The 25,074-nt window shown below is 45.0% G+C and overlaps 1 protein-coding gene across 6 annotated transcripts in view; it reads left to right on the top strand.

The window, feature by feature from the left end:
- Positions 1 to 25,074, top strand: part of ARHGEF28 (Rho guanine nucleotide exchange factor 28) — a 1,591,074-nt gene that overhangs the window by 966,938 nt on the left and 599,062 nt on the right. Inside the window, exon 1 of one of the 6 annotated variants that reach the window (XM_069627494.1) lies at positions 21,801 to 22,033. The exons of 4 other annotated variants lie outside the window; for them this stretch is intronic. In XM_069627494.1, coding sequence (XP_069483595.1) covers positions 21,949 to 22,033 — 85 coding nt within the window. In that variant the 5' untranslated portion in view covers positions 21,801 to 21,948. Of the gene's footprint in view, positions 1 to 21,800; positions 22,034 to 25,074 lie in introns of those variants that run through there. One more of the 6 variants, XM_069627495.1, reaches the window with a different exon arrangement.

The following is a 25,074-nucleotide window of genomic DNA, read 5'->3' as shown; positions in this document are numbered from 1 at the left end:
GGAAAGGGGGGCCGAGGGAGGCCGGCCAGAGAGTGAGGGAAAAGGATGGAGATGGTGTGCCGATGAGTAAGATCATTGTCGGCACACCAATCTTGAATGGCAGTTAGGCAGTCAGAGATGAGAGATGGAGAGGAGGTGGCCGAGGGCAGCCGGAAAATGAGTTGAGTGTCATCAGCATAGCACTGGGAGTTTGAGCAGAGTTGCCAGGTATTGGTTAAAAAGCCAGGGTGAGAGGTTAGACCCCTGGGGAACCCCACAGGTAGAGATGAAGATAGATGATAGGAAGGACCCCTGTTGGACCTGGGAGGGTCGATCAGAGAGGAAGGAGGTCAGCCAGGCCAAAGCCTGATCAGTGATACCCAGGTTATCACGGAGACGGTTGAGCAGGCTGGTGTGGTTGACCATGTCGAAGGCAGAAGAGAGATCAAGAAGGATGAGGACAGAGGGAATGTTAGAGTCCAGGTTGGAGAGCAGATCTTCACGGATGTTCAAGAGAGAAGTTTCTGTGCTTCTGGTCGCTCTGAAGCCAGACTGGTGGTCATGGAGACAGCCAACAGAATCTGAATCAAGGTTAAGCTGAGAGATGGCCAGCTTTTCCAGGAGTTTGCCCAGAAAGGGGGTAATGGAAATTGGGCGATAGTTAGCCGGACAGGAAGGATCAGCTGTGGGTTTCTTGAGAAGAGGATGCACAAGGGAGTGCTTCAGAGTGGAGGGAAAGGATCCTGAGGCAAAGGAGTGGTTGCAGAAGGGTGTCAATGTGGTCCTTGAAGGTTTTAGAGGAACAGGGATGAACCTGTTTTGATGAGGCTTTCATAGATCGGACTTGTCTAGCGACTTTTTCCGGGGAGAAATAGGAAAGGAAGAGAAGGACGGTTGGGGGGTGGTTAAATGGGGGTCTGCAAGCACAGACTGAGAGGGAATAGGAGGGGCAGGGGAGGAGAGAGTGGACAGGATGTCCTGGGTTTTTGAGATAAAGTACGAGTCAAGGGCATTACAGAGAGCTTGGGAGGCAAGAGGAGGGGTGGAGACTGCCGCAGGGTTGGCAAGCTCCTTGCAGATTTTAAAGAGTTCAGCCGAATTGTTAGAAGCCGCAGCCACAAAGACACAGGCTTGAATGTGGGCTCTCTTCTTAGTGCGGACAGAGAGACGGTATTGCCTTTGGAGCAGACGACAGGCCAGTTTGTCAGAGGATGAACCAGAAGCCCTCCATTTCCTCTCAGCCGCCCTACACTTACGTTTAAGTGTAGCTAGGTCAGAGTCATACCAGGAATTACACTCGGCTTTGTACTTCAAGCGGATCCTCATGACAGGGGCAAGAGCATCAAGAGTATCGGAGATAGAAGGGTAGAGAAGGGACAGGGTTGTGTCGGGGTAGTGAGTCACCCAGAGGAGGAGGAGGGGGAGAGAAGGTGGCACCGAAAGCCTCAACTGACACACGCTTCATAGGTTGGATGAAAGTAAGTGGCAGTATTGGGGTAGGGTTAGCTTGGGGGGAAGAGAGTCAGAGATGGTCACTCCAGGAGAGAAGAGTGGTCAGAGGGATAGAGAGGGGGAGGCCAGGGGAGATCATGACATCAAGTGTGTGTCCAGCAGAATGCGTCGGGCCAGAGGGGAGGATAGAGAGGGATAGGGAATCGTAAAGCTTGTGAAAGAGCAGACATGATGGACAGGGGGAGTCGAGGTGGATGTTGAGGTCACCAAGGAGGAGGAGTTGAGTGGTTGAGGCCAGGAGGGAGGAGGAAAGGTTGGCCCATTCAGAGAGAAAAGAGGTAATTTGCCCGGGGGGACGGTAGAGAGTAGCAACAGTAAGAGAGTGGTGAGGAGAGATTGAGAGCCTGCAGACAAGGCATTCAAAAGAGGAGTAAGTCTGAGTGGGAATGATAGTGGCAGAAATCCACTCGGGAAAGATAAGGGCTACGCCCCCTCCTGGTCGAGTGGATCTGGGTGTGGAGAGGATCTTGTAGCCATCAGGGAGTAGAGTGTCAAAGCTTGTGACAGAGCTGTCCGTGAACCATGTCTCCGTAAAACAGAGGAACAAAGCACACAAGTGAATAGGTTCAAGAACACTTGCTCATACACGTGAAATCCCACAATTTTTTGTAAACTCTGCCGTTTTTTCAATGAGACAATACTCATAGAGGTTATATCGTAGAGAAAAATCTCTCAGACACAATTATTTTATATATTGGAACTGTGTGAGTGGTATACATGAAAGCACAATTCCAGGGAGAAACAGACATCAAAATGGTTTCTTGGACCACAACGGAACAAACAAGAATATGTTTTCAACACAATGCATCAAGGCGTTTTTCAGGCAAAAACAAAGACAGTGTGTGCATAGCAAACCCAATCTGTGTGGGAGTTTGTCAAAAATGCACAATTCAATGGTGTGAAGTTACAAAACAAGGTTCTTAAAACAACATAAAACATTTGCAAGGACACAAAAAGAGAAATTTGCATGTGTGGACAGCAATATATGTGCTGTAGTTTCAGGGAAATAGTGCGTCTACACCAGGTGTTTTGGCCATTTGGAGTTGAGCTAGATGAGCCTCATCATTCATATGGCCATCATCAGGACGGGTTCTTTGTGAAATGGCGTCTGCGCTGCAGGGGAGGGAGACCACAGTCAGACGGTTGTATGAGCAAATTAATTTAAAAAGAATAAATCAGAGGTTTGTGTAATCAATGTGATTAGAAAACACACAGCTTACCTATGGGATAAATTCCCAGGCACTGTGTAAGAGATCCGCTAGCCGTGTTGGCTGGTCTCTAGATGATCCTGTTATATAAAACAGGTGCTATTGGCGGGGAGTTAAAAAACCCTCCAGTCTCATGTACATAATAAATAAAAAAGTACATGCTTTGTTGAATGTAATTGAGTCTTACCTCTCACCAGCAAAATCCAGGTAAGAAGGTCAAGGAGTGATCTTTCAAAAAACAACAATCCGCCGTTGAGTGCACGGCTATAAGATAAATACGAAATAACAATGAGAGTCCAGAACTAAAGGATCCTCGTTTTAGTCTAAGCTGGGAACCATCGAAGTAAAATTACCTTGGATCTTGTACCAAGCAGAACAGATAGTCTGCAGGAAAGGACAGCGTCTCCTCAAGTTGCAGAAACTACAGCACATATATTGCTGTCCACACAATCAAATTTCTCTTTTTGTGTCCTTGCAAATGTTTTATGTTGTTTTAAGAACCTTGTTTTGTAACTTCACACCATTGAATTGTGCATTTTTGACAAACCCCCACACAGATTGGGTTTGCTATACACACACTGTCTTTGTTTTTGCCTGAAAAACGCCTTGATACATTGTGTTGAAAACATATTCTTGTTTGTTCATTGAAGAAACGGCAGAGTTTACAAAAAAATTGTGGGATTTTGTGTGTATGAGCAAGTGTTCTTGAACCTATTCACTTGTGTGCTTTGTTCTTCAGTTAACCCTCCTGGGTAGAATAGGTTCCATACCAGGAGCCCAATTGTTTTGATTCTCCGTAAAATAGAGGACATCAAGGTCCAGTTCTTCGAGGAGGCGACAGATGTCAGAGGAGTGTTTGACAGCGGAGCAAGAGTTGAGAGTGGCAAGATGAAGAAGGTTGCCAGCCTTAAAGACCTTTCAGGGAGGGGTATAAATCAGAGGTACGGCCTGCAGAGTTATGGAGGTAGCCTGAAGAGTGGCAAAGGAGGAGGAAAAAGTGGGCAAGGTAGCCAAGGAGAGAGAGGAAGGGACAGCTGCAGATGAGAGGAAGTTGATGAGGCGAGTGAAACATCTGTCAAAGAGGAGGAGATTTGCCTGAGGACTTTGCACCATGACAGTGCCATTTAGGTAGACATTAAGGATGATTTTGGGGGAGTTGAAGGAAGCCACGAGGACATCCCAGCGAGTGCCACCATTTATGGGAGAAGAGGAGACAGGACAGAGCACAGAGATCATATGGGGGGTCCATAGATCAGGCGAAGGAACAACAAAGAGGATGTCAGTGAGGGTCTGTCTGGAAGAAGCGCTAGTATAGGTATCAGTGATAGGGAGACCCGGGTTGGAGGCAAGATATGCTTTTTAAATTTCTTTTTTCCAGACTTAGTGAGAAGGGAAGGATAGTTGATAGAGAAGAAGTTGGAATAGATGGGAGAAACAGAAAGTCATGTTTGGGAAAGGGAGAATGCAGAGGCAGGAGTAAGTAAGTCAAGCAGAATTTAGCAGTCACTGGGCTAGAAGGTTACAATCAGTGGCCAAAGTTGGATGCAAAATTTCACTCAGGTTTGACCTTCAACTAAATGCAAAATTTCAATCAGGTCTCAACTAAATGCAAGATTTCACTCAGGTTTGACTTTCAACTAAATGCAAAATTTCACTCAGGTTTGACTTTCACTAAATTGAACATTTCAATCACTTCACCTACATGCAAAATTCCACTCAGGTTTGACTTTCACCTAAATGCAAAATTTCACTCAGGGTTGACTTTCAAGTTAAAAGGGAGACCAGTAGTTATGGAACTAGAATGGTAGTCGGATGGAAGAGGTGAGTATAGATAAAGCTTCAAATGGGAACATAACAGTGTGAGAGTTCAGAAGTACCCTCCGAGAAGGAAGTAGATGTAAATCAAGGAGGGAACTAACTCATGTAGGATGACACCCAATCCCAGAAGGCCTCTTTAAATATCACATATATATACATAGAATATATATATTACACAACCTGCAGTAGCGGGTGTGTAGTTATGGTTAAGATGCTTAACTCCTTTTTGGGCGCGTTAGAACTTTGGCACTGTTTCACGAATCCTCACCAACCTTTGCAAAGAACGTATATGGCTACCTCCAAATGATTATGCAAAGTTTGGTGCGATTTTGTCAAGGGGTGTTAGTTACAGAGGGGGTTCAGAAAACTTTTAAAATCCTCATAGACATAATGGGAAACAAATTGCGCGAGGAGCGAAGGCTGGCCCCGAAAGCGTGCTTTTGTAAATTTGGTATAAATCCGTCCAGTAATCTTTTTTAAAATGGCCAAAAAGTAGGTCAAAAACTGACATCTGAGTCCGGGTCGCGGACTCACTTCCTGATTCGGTGTCCGCTGACACCTCTGGACCAATCAGAGGGCCACATGACATTCACGGACATCGTACAAGCTTGCTGATTGGTCAATTAAAACATGAGATGTGTCAAAACTTTTGAAATGGTCAACATGTTGGATTCTCGGACTGTGCCCATAGTCTGCGAATATCGCGGTAAAAACGTATTAAAAAACACAATGTTACACTTGTCAAAAAAATTCAACAAGATCTGACGAGGTGAGGGGTGATGAGGATGGGATGGTATATGTCCATAAAAAGCCAAAAATCTGGTGTTTTTTTCTTCTCTGAAGTCCTCGAACATCTCGGATGATTGAGGGCATTTTTGTGATGTTTGCAAACATCCCAGATGTTCGGGGAAATCCATACATAGTTCTGCATTATATGGACGGCGAAAAACAGTTTTTGGATGGCTTATAACTTTGGTGCCACTGAATGAAATTGCATGAAGTTTTACAGTTTACAGTATCATTTTAGACCCGGCCCTGAATGGTTCTGCAAAGTTTGGTGCTGTTTCACCAAGAGGGGGCAAAATTAAAGGGGGGGTCCCAAAATATTTCAAAGGTTTATACATGTGGTGCTGTTTGACAAATCTACACAAAAGTTTGCAAACAGATGTTAGAGCCAAAGTGGAATATGACTATTTTTCTTACGTAAAATTTGACATTTATCAAAAAATAAAACGTGGACGGAATTGCAGCAAACTTGTGAAAGGAGCATTGGCAAGGATCCAAAAGCATGGTTTCGCAAGTGTGTCCGTGTTTTATTTTTTTAAAAGTGTCATAATGTAGGTACATAAAATAGTGATATACCTTTGGTGACTGAGATATAGCCTGTGGCCATGGCCAATAGCGAGATTGTTTGGCCATGACCCTGACAGTCTGGCCACTGGCTATGACCATGAGGGACCGGCAGTGGGGTTAAAGTGGGCATGGCCACCAGGGACTGGCTATGTGATAAAGGTTTTCGAAATCGGGGGTGGTTTGAATGGGAAAAGAAAATCTGCTTGTGGCTACAGCCCAAAGTGCAGGACGGGATTGCAGCAAACATGCACGAGGAGCATCATCAAAGACCCCAATGCATGGTTTTGCAAATCTGTTCTGTGTTTTATTTTTTCCAAAGTGTCAAAATGTAAGTACAACAAATAGTGATATAACTTTGGTGTTGGGGCAGTGGAACTAATATTCTTATGTAAGTCCATGTTGGTTATTTTTATGGATTAACTATTTAGAATAAAACTTGTATTTTTGCACTATTAGAGACTGTGTGCCAGGGCATATTTCTGCGAGTCTGTGTTCTTTCATACGTGATAGTACTTTTTTGAATGCAGGCTACAGTTGCTTTAAAAATTGGTTCACTGTAGTCTCCAACCGTGTCCTAGGCACCCGACTGGAAGAAGGCTGTATGCCACAATAAGATAGTTGTTTTTCAGGGCAGGCCTATGAAGCATGTGTGCCATCCCATGTCCCAACCCCTGCATTGTCACAATCCTCAGCAGTTCTCCTGTGTGAATCAGGGGCCTGAGGTTTGTAGTGTCCATTCGCATTTTGAGATGCACACAGTGTTTCTCACCATGGTCTCTCATAACTGAAACCAGTACTGCTTATTACTCATTAACTATCTCGGCGGAGGTCATCAGGAGAAAAGCTCTCTACACAGCAGACAAAAACCGTAATCCCTGAGTCTACGGAAAAATGCAATGCTATTAACAAGGTACAAAACATATGACAACAGATCGATACCGCAAAATATGTGCCGCCCTGCTCCTGATCGCACAGTTCACGACATAAACCTGAACCGCCTTCACTCTCTTCACCCAAAAGGATATTGCTGACACACTTGCATTACTTAAACCAACTGGATACAGAGATGACACCCTCACTGCTGCCATCCTAAAGCAGATTAAGGGGCCACTCCCATACCCCTTACTCCAAATAGTAAATGCCTCTGTCACCCAAGGCACCGTTCCAAACACTCTAAAACAGGATGATCTTGCAAACCGCTGACCAATCACTAACCTCTCATTCATTGAGAAGGCAGTTGCCAACCAACTCCATGATCCAATAAACCAGCTAGGCCTCACTCACAAATACAATTTAGTTTAGACCAAAATGTAGGACTGAAACAGCCAGCATCTAAGCCAGAGATGATGCTCTTGAAATCATGGAGAAAGGTGACTCAGGCCAGCTGGTCCTCCTTGACCTCTCTGACATGTTCAACACAGTCAAAACCCTCACACTGACCAGCCTGCTCGCTAACCGAATAGGTTTCTTGGGTACAGTTCTTACTTGGTTCAGATTTGATCTCTTGCACAGGTTCCAAGCCATCCAGATGGGCACCTTCCGGGCAGTCTGCCTCCCGGCCACCTGCTTAGTTCCACAAAGCTCAGTACTCTCCACTGTGAACATTAATCTATACATTGAGCCATTGGTAGAACTTCACAATGAACTGCATGTCTCACTCCACAAATACATGCACAAAACCCAATACCAAGTGAGTGGTACTCAGGACATCTCATGCATCAAGAATTGTCTTGATTCGATCAAAGCCTTAATGACATCCACATTCCGGAAGCTCAATCCCACAAAGACAGAATTCCTTCTAATCGGCCATGTAAGCAGGATACCATTTAAGGGGGGCTAAGCAACATGCACCTTGATGGCTTCACACATTTCCTGACCCAGATGGTCAAACCACTTGATTTCACTTCAGATATCAGTGTTCACTTCTGCCAACACATCAACAAAAAGGCCCAAACTGCCTGGTACCAGCTAACCCTCCTCTGGAAGATAAGCCATTCTTTCCACCCAAGGACCACAATCCATGCCCTGGTAATGTCCCACATTGATGGGGAAATGCCCTCCTCACTGGTATCCTGATACCACACATGACACTGCTTAGGCCCACCCAACATGTTGCGTCACGGCTCATAATATGGAATTAGAAATCAAATCACATTTCTTTCATCCTAAAGGAGCTGCACTGGCTTCCCATCCCAGCCAGAATACTCTTTAAGGCTGATTGCATCACCTGTAAGGCAAGCACATCTCGCACATCTGCCTACCTATATGCACCACTCTGTAGCTCAGGTGGGTAACACTCATCCAGGAGCAAGGCCGTCGCTAGGCTTCAGGTGAAACTGGCATGCAAGGAAAATACCAGGAAACAGGCCTTCTCTTGCTATACCGCTGCCTACTGGAACACCATTCTAGTGGCAATCTGACTGTGCAAATGCTCTTGTAGTTCAGGAAGCAACTCAAGACCCTGCTCTTCAGTCCATACCTATGTGCCACCAAGTCTCCTTGTGTCCCTGCATCACTTTCCATGCCACATATTGAAAAAGTCCCCTCCTTACCTGACATGTTACCCTCAATGACATGTATGGTACTTTATTGCTTTCTAGCTAGGTGTGTATCATATACAGTTTGAATTCCACAATGGCAAAGGTCACACATGTGAATTAGCATCACTGTGCATGTGCACTCTTGGCACTGTGCATGCATTTGTCTTTACATTTTTCAAAAAGGTTTGTTTTGATTTAAAAACCTAAATAAAGATTACAGCCTATGAAATCTAAGCTCCTTCCATAGTTTCTAACTTACACATCTCTTCCAGCCCTTCTTTGTGAAAGCCCTGTCAGCGTGGAAAACAGCTGCACTTTACACACTTAAATCTGATGAGCACATGCCCTGTGTACAAATCACGCAGTTTATTCTGAGTGTGCTGAACTTTAATTATAAGATTCCACATTTTTGGCTTCAGTGACATTGGGGAGACTGTGTTTCTAGGAATTGCTGAAGGCATCCAGAATATTTCTTTTGAAGCATTGGGAAAATTAGAATACACACATCACAAAAATGATGGCACAGTACATTATTTATTATAGGAAGCATCATCACAGCCAGCCACAGCATCCCTGAAAGAGGAGATGTTTCCAAATTAGTAGGTAACTTCTTGCCGTGAGGACAAATTCCACTTATTGCCTACCATCGTGATCTATTATCTGCCAAGGGAGAGAGAAACAAGATCACTGCCATACTAAATGTCATTTGCAGTTTCACATTCCTAGCTACAGCCATTCTATTTCTAGGGAGAGATGCACAGTTGCTGCCATCCTATGCCCATTGCAGCTTTGCATGGTCAGGGGCTGCCATGATACTACCAATGCAGCCTCAGCTGTGCAGGTGCAGCAAAGCTATACCAATATGTAATCAGCGTGTGCCTGTTATTACACTGTGTGCCATGTGATGCCACCATATGCCAATGTTTAGCTCAACTACCATATACAGACTTGTAGGTTATGTACAGCCTTCAATGGCTTCTATTTTTGGAATATATTTACTTTTCAAAAAATGTAATCATTACAGAAATAACACGGATCACATTCATCCCACCAGAACAATCCCACCTCACAATCAGGGACAGGAAACGGGCTGTTTTAAATCTGAATACTCTGTTTCATATAAAATAATACGTCAGGAAATTAAATACTGGTAGTTTGACTACGGAGATTAAATTGCAACCTGATAGCAACTGTCTTGCAAATGTATTTTCTTTTCACATAAACATCCAAATATAAATATGATTTCATATTCTAGGCAATAGCGAAAAATACCCACAAAGTAAACAAACAAATGGCAATGTGTGTTTGATGAAAATAATAAGAGTTTTCCAATAAAGTGTGAAACAAAATAATTCAGTTACCTTTCTATGAAACAATCAACAAGTGTTGGCATCAGAGAACCATATTGACCAAGCATATGATTCTCTTATTCTTGAGCTAACTCTAATCTAAAATGTTGGGCACTATCTGTGACACATTATTGGTCCCTAGCTTGGACATAAATACAAACATGTTTTTGTGAGGTTGATTGGTTATAATTAATTTAAAGACTTGGGTTCAGGAATTCTGTTTCTAGTACAATGTGTTTGTTAAGGAATATATTTAGATAATTGTATTGGATATGGAAAACACTTATTTTGGTGACGCTACCTAGGGTTTCAATTTTATTTATCAATCACAAAACACTTACACTGTGTACTATATTCTCCCTTTCAGTGACATAGCTTTTAATTGATATCTGGGATTTAATTATTTCTTGGGACATTTGTTTAGACAGTTTGGGGTCATTTCACTTTTGTTTTGCCTTTCAAAGGCCCAGGACAGGTAGGAACATCAACTGGGGTCATGCGTCACCACCAAAACTTTAGTTGCAGGGACGTTAAGGTGAGAATTTACTGCAATAGAACCTGTCAAATTTAGTTTAAACCACCTTAACTTCACGTCATCCTGTAGCGCAGGTTTTGACCACAATTGACATCAGAGATCACATCACTGATGACATCACCAATTACATTACAACAGTAATCAGCATTAAGGATGGCATTCAGCCATGGTCAGTGTGCATGGACAAATATATTTTAATACATTAATGGGTACTAATCATGGCCTTCAGTCGTGGACACTGGCCACATTCTAAGTGCACTGTATATTTTAAAACACTAGCAGGCCACCAACCATAAACTTTGGCCTTCACCAGTGGCTACACTAATCAGCCACTAGCCATGGGCTTTAGCACAATACTGGCCAGTCGCCCCAATCTTTGGCTGGGCCCACTATATATTCTAATATATAAATGGGCCACTCGCCATGGCCTTTGACCATGAGCAGTTTTTACATCTTTTGGCTTAGTCCACTGTATATTTTAAAATACTAACATGCAGTAAGTGATGGCCTTTGGCTGTGCTGACTGTATATTCTAACATATAGGCACTAGCTATGGCCAGTGACTACAGCTTTCAATGTTGCCCACTGTATATTTTAAAACAATGATGGGCCCCTAGGCATGGCTTTTAACCATGCGCATTGGTATTTTGCAACACTAACTGACCACTAGCTATGGTGTTTGGTCAGTGTCTGCAGCCTTCGTCATGGCCAAGTTCATGCCCTGAATTGTGATTAAGAAAATCAAAGTTTTTATGAGCTAATTTATTAATCATGTTATGCCTAATGTCATTGTTGATTTAATCCAATATAATTAGTGTTGTCATCAGTGATGCAATTTGTGATGTTATCTGTGTTCTTCGACAACATGTAATCTCACTGCACATCAGTGATGTGATCTGTGATGTCAACATTGTGGTCATAGGCTGCACAACAGCGTCTGCAAAGTTAAGGTGGCTTTAGCTGCATTTTAGGGGTTTTATTGCGTTAATTTCTCACCTTAACGTCCATGCAACTAATGTTTTTTCCTTAAATTTCAAGGGTTTTTTTTACAATGTATTGCGCACCTTAAAGTCTCAGCAATTAAGGTGTTTCCTTGAATTTCAAGGGTTTTGTTATTCCATAGATGTTTTCTGCAGATGGCCAGTGTCCATGGCTTACGGCCATACTCAATGTATATTTTAAAACACTACCAGACCACTAGCCATTTGGCCATGACCGGTGGGCACGGCCACTCTATATTTTAAAACACTTTCAACCCATTACGCAAAGACGTTCATCAATCCCAAACTGATTTTGACCTGTTTTGACAGTGGTATTGTTTTGTATAAAAGATTGCAGGCTTTGAGAACTCACAAACATTTTAGTCAATGTGCAGTGAGATTAAATGATTTGCAGAGGATCACACACTTTGGTTAAGCAGCATGCTACAAGCCCCTTGTTTAATAACTGGTCTCTTGGTGACTGTTGTGATACATCGCACAACCCCAACTAACTGCATTTAGACAGCACGGAAAAGCAAAAGAAATGACCAGCTGCTAGAATAACATATGCCCAGGTACTTTCTGCACCCATAGCGAAAATCAAAAGTGGGCGCTCATGAACATACGCACAGTCAGTGAACATATATTTCAAAGTGAAATATACAAATGTAGTTTATTGACCTTCTCCTTAGAAGAAAGTGCGCAGGACAAAATACCATTGGACTTTTAATAAAAGTAATGAACACCAGAAAAATAGCCTGTGAGAGGAAATCCTCCAATAAATATACTGACAAAGTATAAAAGTTGCTCACCTTTTAAACCCAGCAATCTGTCGTGAAATATTCCCTGGAATACAAAATCCCAATACGAAACAAGTGCTTGTGGTTTTGTGGGTAAGCGTCTGCACTGGGAACATGGCAACCTGAGTAAAATTCTGGTAGGCAAATACTTGAGCAAGCTTGCCAACCTCAAGAAAACCCAAGTGGTTGCATCCGCCCTCTGAAAAAAGTTATGCTGTCCACACACATGTGTCCTTTACTTGTGCCCTGAAAACCAGCCACAATCGGGGGACAATAACTGCACCACTGTCCAGGATTGCAAGTTTTATTGCCACATCGTGGGCAAATACTCATGACTTACAAGCCTTCTCATCATTTCCCCCCTTTACCCCCATGTCTGGCTTTCAACAATACTCTGCTTTATAAAGCAAACTTGAAAAGTATGCATACCATAGTCTCACTCAAATATATAAATCCTTAAAAAACTATGTTAGGCAAAAAGTGTACAATTGTGGCATTATTCCCCCATCTTCACTGGGAGACTTTCAAGGACTGACAGTAGTACAGTTTAAAAAAAAGAATGTGGGTTCCATGTGTTATGAGATATTTAAAACTCGGAAAAGAGATGGCATTCAGGACTGTGGACTGTCTCCCATCCATGCGGTAACCGGGACCGACCCTGCTTAACTTCAAAGAGAGGAAGGATCCGGCCCCTTCAGGCCATTTTGCTCTTGGTGGTCTTATAACGTGGGCTCATTTCTTATTTTTATTATGTATAATAGATTGCCGGCTTTGAGAACTCACAATGTTTTTTGTCAGTGTGCAGTCAGATTACTGACCATTTTTAGTTTCAAAGCGAGGAAGGAACCAGCCCCCTTAGGTCATGTTGCTGTAAGGTGTCTGTAAGGTGGGCTAATTTATTAGGCAACATGGCATTAGGGGGCTGACCCCTTCCTCACTTTGAAGCAAGTTAGGGTTGGTCCCAGTTACTGCATGGATAGGAAACCCACTGTAACTGTAAATATATCTCTTTTTTTATTATTATTGACTGGGAGACTACAGATACCAGAATGCATTCCAGGAAAAGGCTAAAAAAAATAGTCTCTGAGTGCAAATCTTTCAAGGGCTGACAGTTGCACGGTTTTAAAAAAATAAGGATTTTGATGCCCATTCAGTCGCCCATCCATGCAGTAACCAGGACTGACCCTGCTTCAATCCCCTCATTGTCGGTACGGTGTTAGATAGCTCCCCATCCTGTGAGAGATGGATTCTAACCTCTGTTGTGCTATATAGAGCGTTGATCAAATATAGCAATTATTGGTCAATTTGCCACTCTTCCAGCATTTCTTATAGCTTATCTCTGTGCACGCTGTCGAATGTGACTGTGAAATCCAAGAAAAAGGCAATGTTTAATTAGTTAATTAATTAATTTAATTAATTTAATTAAGTTAAATTTAAGAAACAGGCATATAATACCGAATCAGGCTTAAGATGAGTATCTGAGATTAACATCAGACGTGTCCAGATAGCGTGAGTTGTCCCGCACCCTTTCCTAAAACCAATTTGGTGATAGGTTAAAAGTCCCTTATCGGCCACCGAGCGGACAATGTGCTGGCAAAAATGTTCCCACTGCAGTCTGACATGTCTAAAAGCCTGTAGTTTCCTGGGCACTCGCGCTGGCCCTTTTTGAAGTGGAATTATAATGGACTTGTTCCACGTCTCCGGGATTCTGCCTGTTAGGCAGACTTGTAGGAACATTTGTTTTCGGATAAATGCCCACAATTCAACATCTGCTTTTAACACCAAGTTGGAGAAGCCATCTGGGCCTACTGCACAGGATACTTTTAATTTATTAATTTTTGCCTGCATGTCCACAGTGTTTATGCATTTGCTAACCTATTTACCATAGATCTGACATTCTCAAGCGTACTGTGGAGGCCGTCAAAGGTTTTCATTATGTGGTCCACCCATTTCTGTTCTGTAACCGCCACTAACCTCCTAGTTTGGTTGGGCCTTGATTGAGAACTCACCATCCAATGCCAGAATGTCCTTGAATCGTTTGTCCTAATTCACCTGTTTATATATTTCCAGCCCTCACCATTTAGCGAGAACCGATGGTTTCTCAACCAGTTTGTATAACTTTTCTTGAGGCTAGTTATCTTTTCTCTCTTTTCAGAGGTAAAATTGGAACAATTTTTACCTACTATTCGAAGAAATTAGTTTGGCTCTCTCTTCCTTCTTGCTATCTCCGGGTCAAATCGACGGCCAAATCTAACGTGGCCGTTTTGGGTAATCACTTGTCTTGATGGCCTGCTGTTTAACAAAACTTGGCTGATCGTTACCCCTAAGAGGTTCTCTATCTATGTCCCACTACCCACCAATACATAACTTCTCAAATGGGCATTACATTTTTCGAAATTCATTTTTAAAACCTCTGTTGTGTTTACATTCCACAGACCTTGGATTGAAAGACATGACTGACAACCTAGAGACATGAGCAAGAGACCTTAATTTCTTTTTCTATCTTTTTTTTCTCCAAATAAATACTGAAAGGAAACAGAGGGATTACTGTCTGTATTTATGTGTACAAATCAGTAAAAACGGAAAATGGGGAGACTTATTTATGATTGTGATCACTGCAGCTTTAGAAGTAGTGTGGGGCTGAGTCGGCTGCTTAACTACCACTGTTCCCTGTACTGTCATTTCATCAGAACAGCGTCATATCCCTTACTGGCATCTGCAAGAATAGTAATGCTGCACATTGTAAAGTGCTATATTGATGACTAAGTCAGTTTCTGGTGATGGAGGCAGGATTGACCTTCTTGTGTCATGATGCTGGGAGTCCCATTTGCACAGCAGGCTGGCATATGCATGTGCTTTTAGTGAGCAACCCCGTAGTGTGCCTTGGGCTATGCCTCTAAATCCTATCTTACTCTCTCGCCTAAGCACTCCATGTGACAACAGATTGTAGTCATGCCCATATGAATTTACCTTGCTGTTACTTTTCTATTTGCACCAGGCTGATCTACACTATGTGCATGGCCCCTCACTCCATTGTAACATCAGAGTCGAAGAAGGCGCCGGGTTCCACAGGCCAAACATCGGCAACACATAGAAAGACACACAATTTGGTCACCAATGCTTTTCATCATCCATGTCAACGAGCTGGTAGAGGTCCTAACTCAATCAACACAGAATTTACTGAAAATCCCTCACCATTGACTATGCTTGGTGAGGCCGATAGGAGTTGTATTCCAAACCATCTGTATCTGTTTTACAAAGAGTATAAAGCCTCCCATATCTTGACATCAGATTTGACTGCAATAACAGCTAGAATCCACAATTATTATGTACAGAAGTACATGTTAAACACTTACCTGAAGGCCAACCAATTGCCAAAGAAGGTAGGGGCAGGCTCATGGACCACTTCCCTTCCATCATGCATACACACATTGGGCCTCATTACGACCCTGGCGTTGGACCATGGTGCTAATAGCACCATGGTCCATGCCGGTAACTTACCGACTCCGCCATGGCGGAATGGGGAATTACCGCCCCATTCCGAGGTTGGCGGGGTGGTAATTCCCCATGCCGCCATGGCCCTTCCCCATTCCCATTTTTGCCCCATAGGGCTCAATGGGACTGGAGAAGGCGCTAAGTACGGTGCCGCAAATTGCGGCACCGTACTTAGCACCAAGGTCCCTTTGCGGGTTGGTTTTTAATGCCTGCAAAAAGCAGGCGTTAAAGTCTCCAACCCGCAAAGGGACCTCGTAATCTGGCGCTAAGGGATTACCGGTATGGGTACCCTTACCGGTACCGGTAATCCCTTAGCGCCAGGGTCGTAATGAGGCCCATTGACTTTAACCAAAAAAGTGGTGGGTGGAAGGTTTTGAATAAATCTGAACCATTGGCACTGCTCTGGGCTCAGACATGTCTGGGGGGTACTTGTGGTCTTTTGCAGAAGGGATGTGACCTAGCAGTTCGGCTGGTCTTTTCCCTTCTGTAGTGACGTGGCAGGCTGAAAAACGATGGTCAGGAGGGTTGCCAAGATATGTGCCTGTGGTTCAGATTAATTCTAAACCTGCCAGCCATCACCTTTTGGTTTTGTTTATGTCATCCTGAGTGGGACGGGCATGCCCAGACGTGGGTCCTGAGCCTGCTGGGCATAAAGACCTAAGCTACTCCTCACTGATGATGCCCAATGATACACAAACATGCCTAGGGAGGCTTGTGGTCTCGTGCAGAAGGGATGTGACCTAGCAGTTCAGGCTGGACTGCCCTTCTGCAGTGGAACCAAGACTGATTTTCATATGGTCTTTCCCCTTCTGTAGTGGCTTGGCAGCCTGGAAAACGATGGTCAGGAGGGTTGCCCAGAACTGCTGTGGCTCCCAGCCATTGCCTTTTGGTTTTGCTTAAGCCATCCCAAGTGGGACAGGTATGCCTAGATGTGGGTCCCAAGCCTGCTGGGCCCAGAGACCCAAAATACTCCTCACTGATGATGCCCAATGAGGCTGAAAAATGTCTTGGGTGCTTGTGGTCTTGTGTAGAAGGGATGTGACCTAGCAGTTATGGCTGGACTGCCCCTGTTAGGCTGGGACCAAACCTGATTTGCATATGGTCTTTCCCATTCTGTAGTGGCTTGGTGGGCTGAAAACGATGGTCCGGAAGTTTGCCCAAATCTGTGCCCATGGCTAAGATAAATTCGAAACCTTCCACCCATCACCTTTCGGTTTTGGTTTCACAGATTTGACTTGCCAATCACTGATGGAGCGGAAATATGGGTTTGTAAAGCACTTTTACTGAGGATAAACACAAAACAAAGATGGCAATGGGAACAACTCCTATGGCTTCCCAGAACTTCACTGACTGCTATCTTAGTTCAGTCATAAAGCAAGGGAATTGGATAAGTCTTAAAGACACTGAAAAGGAATTCCTGTTGGTAGCTGTCGACAACGTTAGAAGAAGCCCAATTTAAGGTTCCATCAATGCAAGTAGTTGACATTGCAACTGACACCCCAAAAAGTTAAAATCTTTATCTATGTAGCCAAGGATCAATTGATGGATTCGTTTAATAAGCTACTGCCTGACACTGAGGGGGCGCATTGCCCAAATTTTGCAAAGTTTTAAAGAAAACCTTGCCTAGAGCAGCCATTGCTTCAAGACTAGGTTACTTTAATGCCTTAAACTCGGCTCTTTCTCGAAAAACATTGGGCCTCATTACGATAGTGGCGGTACAGTGATAACGGCACCGCTAGTGATGCCGGCGCCGTTATCACTGTACCGCCACATTATGAGTTCTGTGCAGAGCGGCACCCGCGAGCAGAACAGGATGGTAGCAACGGAACGGTACCGCTGCTACCATCCTCCCCATTCCCATTGAGCCCTATAGGGGCTCTAATGGGAATGGGGACGTACCGGCTCCGAGATCCGCAAAAGGGGAATTACTGGGCCTGCCGAGGTCGGAATGGCCCAGTTATTCCCCTTTCGCGGGACCCGGAGCCGGACCCGAGTCTAGGGCTAGCCATGCCCTTATTAATGGCTACCTCCAAACGTGTAATGAGGCCCATTGTGATGTGCCTATAGATGCTGAGAAAACCCTGAAACCCAAAGTGTGGTAAACACCCTTAGGGGAACATGCTTTTCACATACAAGTGACATGCTACAATTGATGCCTGTGAAAAGACAAAATTAGGACCTTTTATGCAGATTATAGCTTATGTTTAAGCGACAAAGATTTGGTTGAAGGTCAGGAACATTGTATGTGTACCCAAAATTAAAAGCCCTCGAGCAGTAGGCAGGTCATTTGAGTATTTGGTTACTACATTTTTAAATTAGCAGAACACATGTTTAGCCATTTCCAAATGTTAAATCAAATGCATAAACCAAACACCCCAGATAAGACTAGGTTGTGCATTTGGTTAACAACTACAACCAGGAATAAAGAACGGGAGAGGTGCGGAATATGTTCTAGAATCAGAAATTCATCCTCTGTAGGACTGGACACCTGCTCTAGGAAGCACCACCAGCACTGGTTGCCAAGCTTGATGAAGACGATGAGGAGTAGCACCTCCTGGGGGCAGGAGGACATTGAAGACCACTTTAGTCTGTAGCTTTCATTGAAGTGACACCTCACTGAGGGGGGGGTGGGAGTGGAAGTGTGGACCTGGAGTTAAGATGGTCGCAAGGAGTGTCAGTTGGCACTTCAATGAGCAATGGAAGTGGGATGTTGGTGTCTTGTCACTCCCTAAGGGAATAAATAACGGCTGTGGCTCTACCAGTGACCTGTTCTACTCCTCCATATTGCTGGCTCACAATTACGTAGACACCTATTATCATCATTATTAATATTATTTGTCTTTGTCTTGTCCTCATTATTATCATTTGTTTTATTATTATTATTATTATTATTATTATTATTGGTACTAGTAGTGGCAGCAGTAGGATGACATTCAACACACTTCTGATCTCTCTTGCCTCTATACCCAAGAAGGTGGAGGGCGTCTTGACTGCAGCAATGAACTCTATATAAAGCTCCCTACATGTCTTGTACGGAAGTTCCACGTAATCAACAACACCACTGCACACATTCTGTGGCATCTTTGGTGCTTCAAACTATCACCTCCCCTCGTCACGGTGTGCAACGCCTAGCAGACGTGTGCATGTGAGATCCATGATAGCCTTCAGGTGCCAGGCCTTGCTCTGGGCGTGCCTGTGTGCTAGTGCTAAGGGAAACTCCTCCACACACGTTGACCTGGGCGCAGTGGAGGGGCCTTTCCCGGGCAAGGTTGGTGCACCATGTGCTGTGCATTTTCACCTTCTCCTGGGCTGCTCTGGAGCCATAAAATGTGTGCACCCCCCCCCTGGGCTCTGAGGTGATGGAGGCATTGGAACTCTTCAGGGTTGTTGTAAGAGACTGTTTTTCTTCATTTGGGTTTCCATCTGGATGTGGATGTTGTTCGGGCCAGTAATCGGGTGCCCCTTCTCCCACGCCCCGTGCGCCACAACCAACTCCAGAATCTGACACAAATTGTCAGAACAGTGCATGTTATACATATGCGGATACACACAAGATAGGGTGACTAAAATTTAAAAATAAAAATAAAAAAACATGACGGGCCAACGACATAAAAGTTGCACTTCAATTTGACGGTGGTATTTTGACTGTAAGGTTAATAATCCCTTTTGCTGTTTTATCTTGTATATTGAATTGAATGTGTGCTTGTATTGAACTTTAATGGAGAGTTTATTTTCCGAATGGAGATGCTGATGACAGTGTCTACCATGACAACACTGGAGTAGTGGGAGTAGCGGTGTGCGGGTGAGGGACATCGAGGCCTTGCCCTGTATGTGCGATCTGGCTGGCTGTAAGTAAGCACGTTCAAAACGAAGCAACTTTTGCTTTAAATGCTATTCCTGGCCTTCCTATTAGGACCTTTACTGAGAAGACTCTGTAGTGCAATCAGTTAATGTATGTGACTGCTAGCTGAAAGGTCGGGGTTCAAGCCCACCACTCGGATGGTTTATTTGTTAATGTAAAATTGCTGAACTAAAGCAAAGTTTGTTTGGTTTATAATTGTTGATAAATGAAGAGGTTTGTGAAGATGTCCATCAGTGACCGCCCTCCCATTCCCAAAAAACTGTTTGGGGTCTGGGGAAAGGAGAACAGAGGGCCCAGTTCTGCCTGGACTTCGGATCACCCTACCTGTAACACAAGGTGTGTGTGCACTAGTAACTCCAGTAGCGATACACCAGAGTTGAGGGTGCAGCGGCCAGATCAGCCTCGTGGTCCATACCCTGCACCCTGCACCTCCAGTCAGTCTCGAGGGTTGCAGTTCCGGGGCCTTGCTTGTCTGCTCTGCTCCATTCCTAAGTGGGCAGCTGTACAGTGACCAGACGTAAAGAGGCACAAAAAACAACATCCAGATGGAAAACCTAAACTTAGTCTTACGACATAGAAAGTATGTTTAGCTGATGTAGAACGTTCTGTGCACCTCGTGAAATCAATATGCTGTGACATCCCAATTAGGGTGCATTTTAAAAATAGGAGATGTTTAAACTACCACTTGTTTTTTTCCATTAACACCATATGTATGGCCCAGAGAAAGATGTCTCTTTGCTTCATTGCCAGGGTCGAAATGGGGCATACATTTGTCTCGGGCACCAATGAAAAAGTGGGCCACAGTTGCAAATGACAATTCATTCCTTTTGGAATAGACTGTTTGAGTAGCACCCAAGGGGTACTAGTGTTTGATGAAATGCGAGTCAAATTGTGCATTTTAAATAATATGTATTCAGTAACACTGGTCAACAACTAGCCGCACAGGGAAGTAACTTATCAGACTGTAACCTTATGGCCCAAAAAAACGGCCCACGCTAGCATTTTGTCTTTTTGGTTCGGGCATTGCCCTATCCCCCGAGCCTGCTTCCGTGTACAACCAGTGCAGCAAGCAGCAAGACTCGGGCCGTGAAAGCACCAGAGTCGTAACAGAGATTGATGGGGTGTTAAGAGGCTGAGATGTCAGCATCTTCTAAAGAGCGCATGCACCCGCCGCATCCACACTTTCACTCGCCCGCCTCATCATCGAGGCCCAGGAACCCGCACATGCAATCACCAAGCGGCGAAGAAGAAGAAACATGCTTCGGGGGGTTCATGCAGGAGGCACTGGCCAGGTTATTTTGTATCGGGCCTTATAAAGTCCCCTTTGCTCTAGTGTAAAAGTGAAAGGTTGCGCACTTGGTACCGTAAAGCTGCCTGGGAGGGGGCGCGGCGCCTCACAGGAATACTAAGTGGCAGCGAGTTGTTGGGGGAGACAGTAAGAATGGGGGAATTGCTGTAAATCAGTCACTGTGGGCATTGTGTACCGCTAGGGTTTCGTTTGGTGCTGCTGCAAAGGTGCCAGCCTCGTAAACCCCGCAGAGCGCACTGCCTGCTGGAGGGGGGAGCCCGCGGAGAGTGCAGCGCGGCCGTCAGTCATCGGCACCGTCCCAGAGCGCGGTGCTGCGGTGGCGAGGCAGGCCACCGCTTCCCTGACGCGGCACTCGACATCTTTCCACTGGCCACGCAAACGTTCTTGGGCGTTTGACATGATGTGGGCACACGTCTTTCTCAACACTGCACAACGTTTTTCATTTGTACCAATTGCTCTAGGGGACGGAAAGATGCCAAAGTGAGACCGCTATATTCTTTTTATTGAAGTGTGCACATGGACCATAGGTTAAGTTAGTTCTGGATGTCCACGGTCCCTTTATTGAAACACAGAAGACTGGGTGTTGAGCCTAGAAGTGAAGTCGCCACGAAATGCGCACAGCGTTACCTTGTCACCTTTTGAGTCTAGGCGCCCAATCACTAGTTTTGAAGTGACCCACGCCTTCTCATGCCTTCTCTCTGGTATATGCCAATCATAAAAACGTGCTGTGAAAAAGGTCCAACAAGGCCACCCCCTGCTCAGTTATTAATTTTGTGTGGTGGAGTACGCGCCCGCCCCCCCCCGCCCCCCTTTCTTCCGGGCACCTCCCGGCCTCTCACCTCCAGCGGCTTTCATTTACATGGGAATGAAGAGGCGAGTTAATCATTCGTGGGCCCTGTCTGACCTTTAAAATCACCGCGGGCCCGGCTGAAGTTGGCCTGCCCCGGCTCTCCCTCTCTTCCCCCTTCTCCATTCTGGCTTAATATTTACAGCCCGGCCTGTCTGCGTGCCTCGACGCTGGCCCGAGGAGGGGAGCGCACGTTTACTGGCGGCCCCTCCCTCCCGCCCACTGGAGCGCCACCCGACCCAGCCCGGCCCCAGCCCGGCTCATCCCTGCACGGGCATCACACTTCGACTTGACTCGCTTTTGAGGTCCCCGAGGGCCGCTCGAGGGTCTGCGCTGCGCTCTGTTTGTTTATCGCCAAACAATGGAATCGGACTCGGATTCACCTTTTAACTACAGCTGGCCTTCCCTGCCAAAAATGAGGATACGCAGGCGCACGTCCATAAAAGGTAGGCGCGAGACGCCGGTGAGCCGCATCTGCCGTCCCGTCTCTTGTGTGCGAACTTTAGAATCGCTGATTTTTTTGAGATGAGTTGCCGGATCCCGGTGATTTCGAGTTTCTCTGGAGCGCAGCCTGCGTTCCGCCACGGATCACCTTCACGGAGCTCCGTGCATGGGGTACCCGCAGCCAGGACGGCCAACACTGGCGTGCCGCGACAAAAGCGCAAAGTGTTGCGGGAATCCCCCATTTTAGCCAAGTCTTTATTATACGTGGAGATGTTTAGCTAAAAGTAGGGGGCACGGCACGGGGTTTGAATGAATGCATGCACAGGTGTGTATGCATTGTGTGCGCGTGTTGTTATTTCCAAAGTCATATCAAAGTACTCATTTAAAATGAGTCTGTAAGAACTAGTGTGAAAGTAAACACATTGCTAATAGCAGACAACTTCCTAATCATGCAGACAGCGGCACTTGGCAAAACGACAGTCCTCTGCAGCAATGCTGCCCCATTTTACAAACAGCAAGTCACGTACCCTCTTTATTTATCTAATTGAGGACTTGTGGTGTTACCAACCGAAACCCAAACCATAAAACACAATAGCCTTCAGATAAACATAATAAACCCATTACACAATAACCTACTAACCAACTACCTAAAATATTAAATACAATTGACATGTCATGCTATTTCATGCATTAAATGATCAAATCCATTGATACATTTAAAAAGGTTGAACTATATACTATTCGGCAGCCTAGTGTAACATATCGATTGCATCCTGAATGTGTCATATGTTTTGTGAGCCGCTAGTTACAATGTGCCCTTGAACACAATATGAATGAATAATCTACAGAGAGGACCGTCAATAGATTTATCCAACTTTGCTGCACACTAGGGTCTGGCCGAACCCCTGGGGTGCAAGTCATTGACTGCCTATGAAGCCCTGGAGCCAACACACATGTGCATGTCATCATAGCCTTTCTCACCTGGCTGCAGTTGCATGGTGCAGTGTGTTATGTATACCTCATCGGAGGTGTTTCTAAAAATCGAACACGGTATTTTTATTGTTTACGGTACGATGCCATGAAGATAAAACCAGAATTGCTAGTGTGCTATTTAGTTTTGATGGTCTTTACACTTGTCTCTCACCTAATCTTTGACTGAGCTCTTTAAAGAAAACTTCCTTCTTGCAAGAAACTGGTTCCAGGAAAAGCCAAGCGCACAAGATGTGAAGCAGTGGCCCTGGCAGGCCGGCGCAAATCTGTGCTCCAACCTAGTAAATCTACCTTTTGTTCATGCATCGTTTCACTCCACCGCTTTATTTCCATAGTATGCAAGGGACAGGAAATTGCTTTCAATGAATCCATTCCCTGCTAGTTCATCATTACACAACTGATCAGTATTTAAGAAGCCCCTAGACTATCCTTTATAAACGCATCGTTATCCCAATTCTCAAACATGTTCCCACTTGCAGGCCCCAATCCCGCACTCAAGTGGGACAAATGCACACCCTTTTCCTGAGCTGTGATTTAGAAAAATAAAAGGTCAAGCTCAAATGCTTTTGTACTTGCCGTGTGGGCCGCCCTTATGAAAAGTCAGAGGGCCGCAGTCTGAAAAAACTACTGAAAATAAAAAATCCACCGAGGGCACTCTATTTTTAATTTGTGGTAGTTTGATAAAAATTCTAAAAGGTGGCATGCAGATGCAGATTTCCTGGGAGATGGGGTGGGGTGCAGAGGCGGGTGTGGCACTGGCAGCATCCCGCCCACCCCACCCCCCCCCCGACACTAATGTACGACTGGCTCCCAGCACCTAACTGGGTGCTGGGAGTGTATTTTGCAGTGATATGCACTTACTTAGAGTTCTTGTTATTGCAAAATGTGCCACAAAGAAAGCACCTTTCCATCTTCTAGTGAAGGATGGAAATGCCAGGGGGCTGCAGAGTGGCATAATGCTGCGGTTCCACCTGGAAAAGAAGACCATAACTGGTCACACATGACCGTATCTTGCTTTGCAGACCCCCGGCACCGGGTTCAAACAGGCACAGGGGAATGTCATGGTTTTGTGCGCATTTTAAAGTGCATCACGTTTGTGAATAGGTGCTGCGATTTAGAATGTGCAGAAACACTCCCTGACGTGCGCAAATGCGCAGTGGGGGTGAGAAGGGGCATTGGATTAGGGTGAATCTTTTTTGGTGCTGATGTTGAGAGTTGCTAACGCATCTCATCCTTTGCGCCCAAAAAAAGCTTTGAGGATTTGGCACAATGTGATGGGGCATATAGAGGGAACGGTAAGCACCTCAAAGCGTTAATCCCTCTCCCTCATAGGGGTGCTTCGTCTGCAGCTCTTTTCACAATGTCTGGCCTGCACTTGTTGGCCAGGTTCAAGGGAATGAGCAGAGCAGGATGGGGTCTTCCCTTTCCACTCTTTACATTGCAATACCCCGGATGATACGCAGCATCAGTGTTCATATTCGTTTTTACATGTCCACCCCATACATAGGGGTACTAATGTCAAACGTTCACCTCAATTGACGGGCGTTTTTGGGACCGTCAGTCTTGATGCCCAGCCTGCATCCGATTGGGTGCAATTCTCTGATGCAAATTGAAGGAAGTTGGATGTGTGCCCAACAACTAGGGGTGCTGTGTTATGCTACTGTAAATTCTTCTGCACACCGCTACCATTTGGATGGGTTACAGGTGCACAGAAAGAGAGGGGAGAGGGAGGGAAAATGCTAGATAGCATTTGCTACTGTGTTGATGCGTGCAGTTTGGAAGTACCTACAAGGGCCGGCAGGCTGGAAGACGATTGTACCTTCTGTGAACCAGGCAGGGCACCTGCATGGAGACCTGGCTGGTTGCACTTTGCTCGTCGCTTCATGCATTCGTCATGATTCCAGACTCCTACATGAGAACATGCGGGCAGTTTAGTGCCAAACGGCGGGAGAGACGTCCCTTAGCGGTGGGAGTGAGAAGAGGAAACAGAAACACTAAGGAAAACATGTCATGCTGGTGTTAGTTTGAATTTACCTTTGCAATTCCTACTGAA

Source organism: Ambystoma mexicanum, chromosome 6p (assembly GCF_040938575.1).
Source record: "Ambystoma mexicanum isolate Mex_15411 chromosome 6p, UKY_AmexF1_1, whole genome shotgun sequence".
NCBI lineage: Eukaryota > Metazoa > Chordata > Amphibia > Caudata > Ambystomatidae > Ambystoma > Ambystoma mexicanum.
This window is presented reverse-complemented; position numbering and strand designations above follow the sequence as displayed.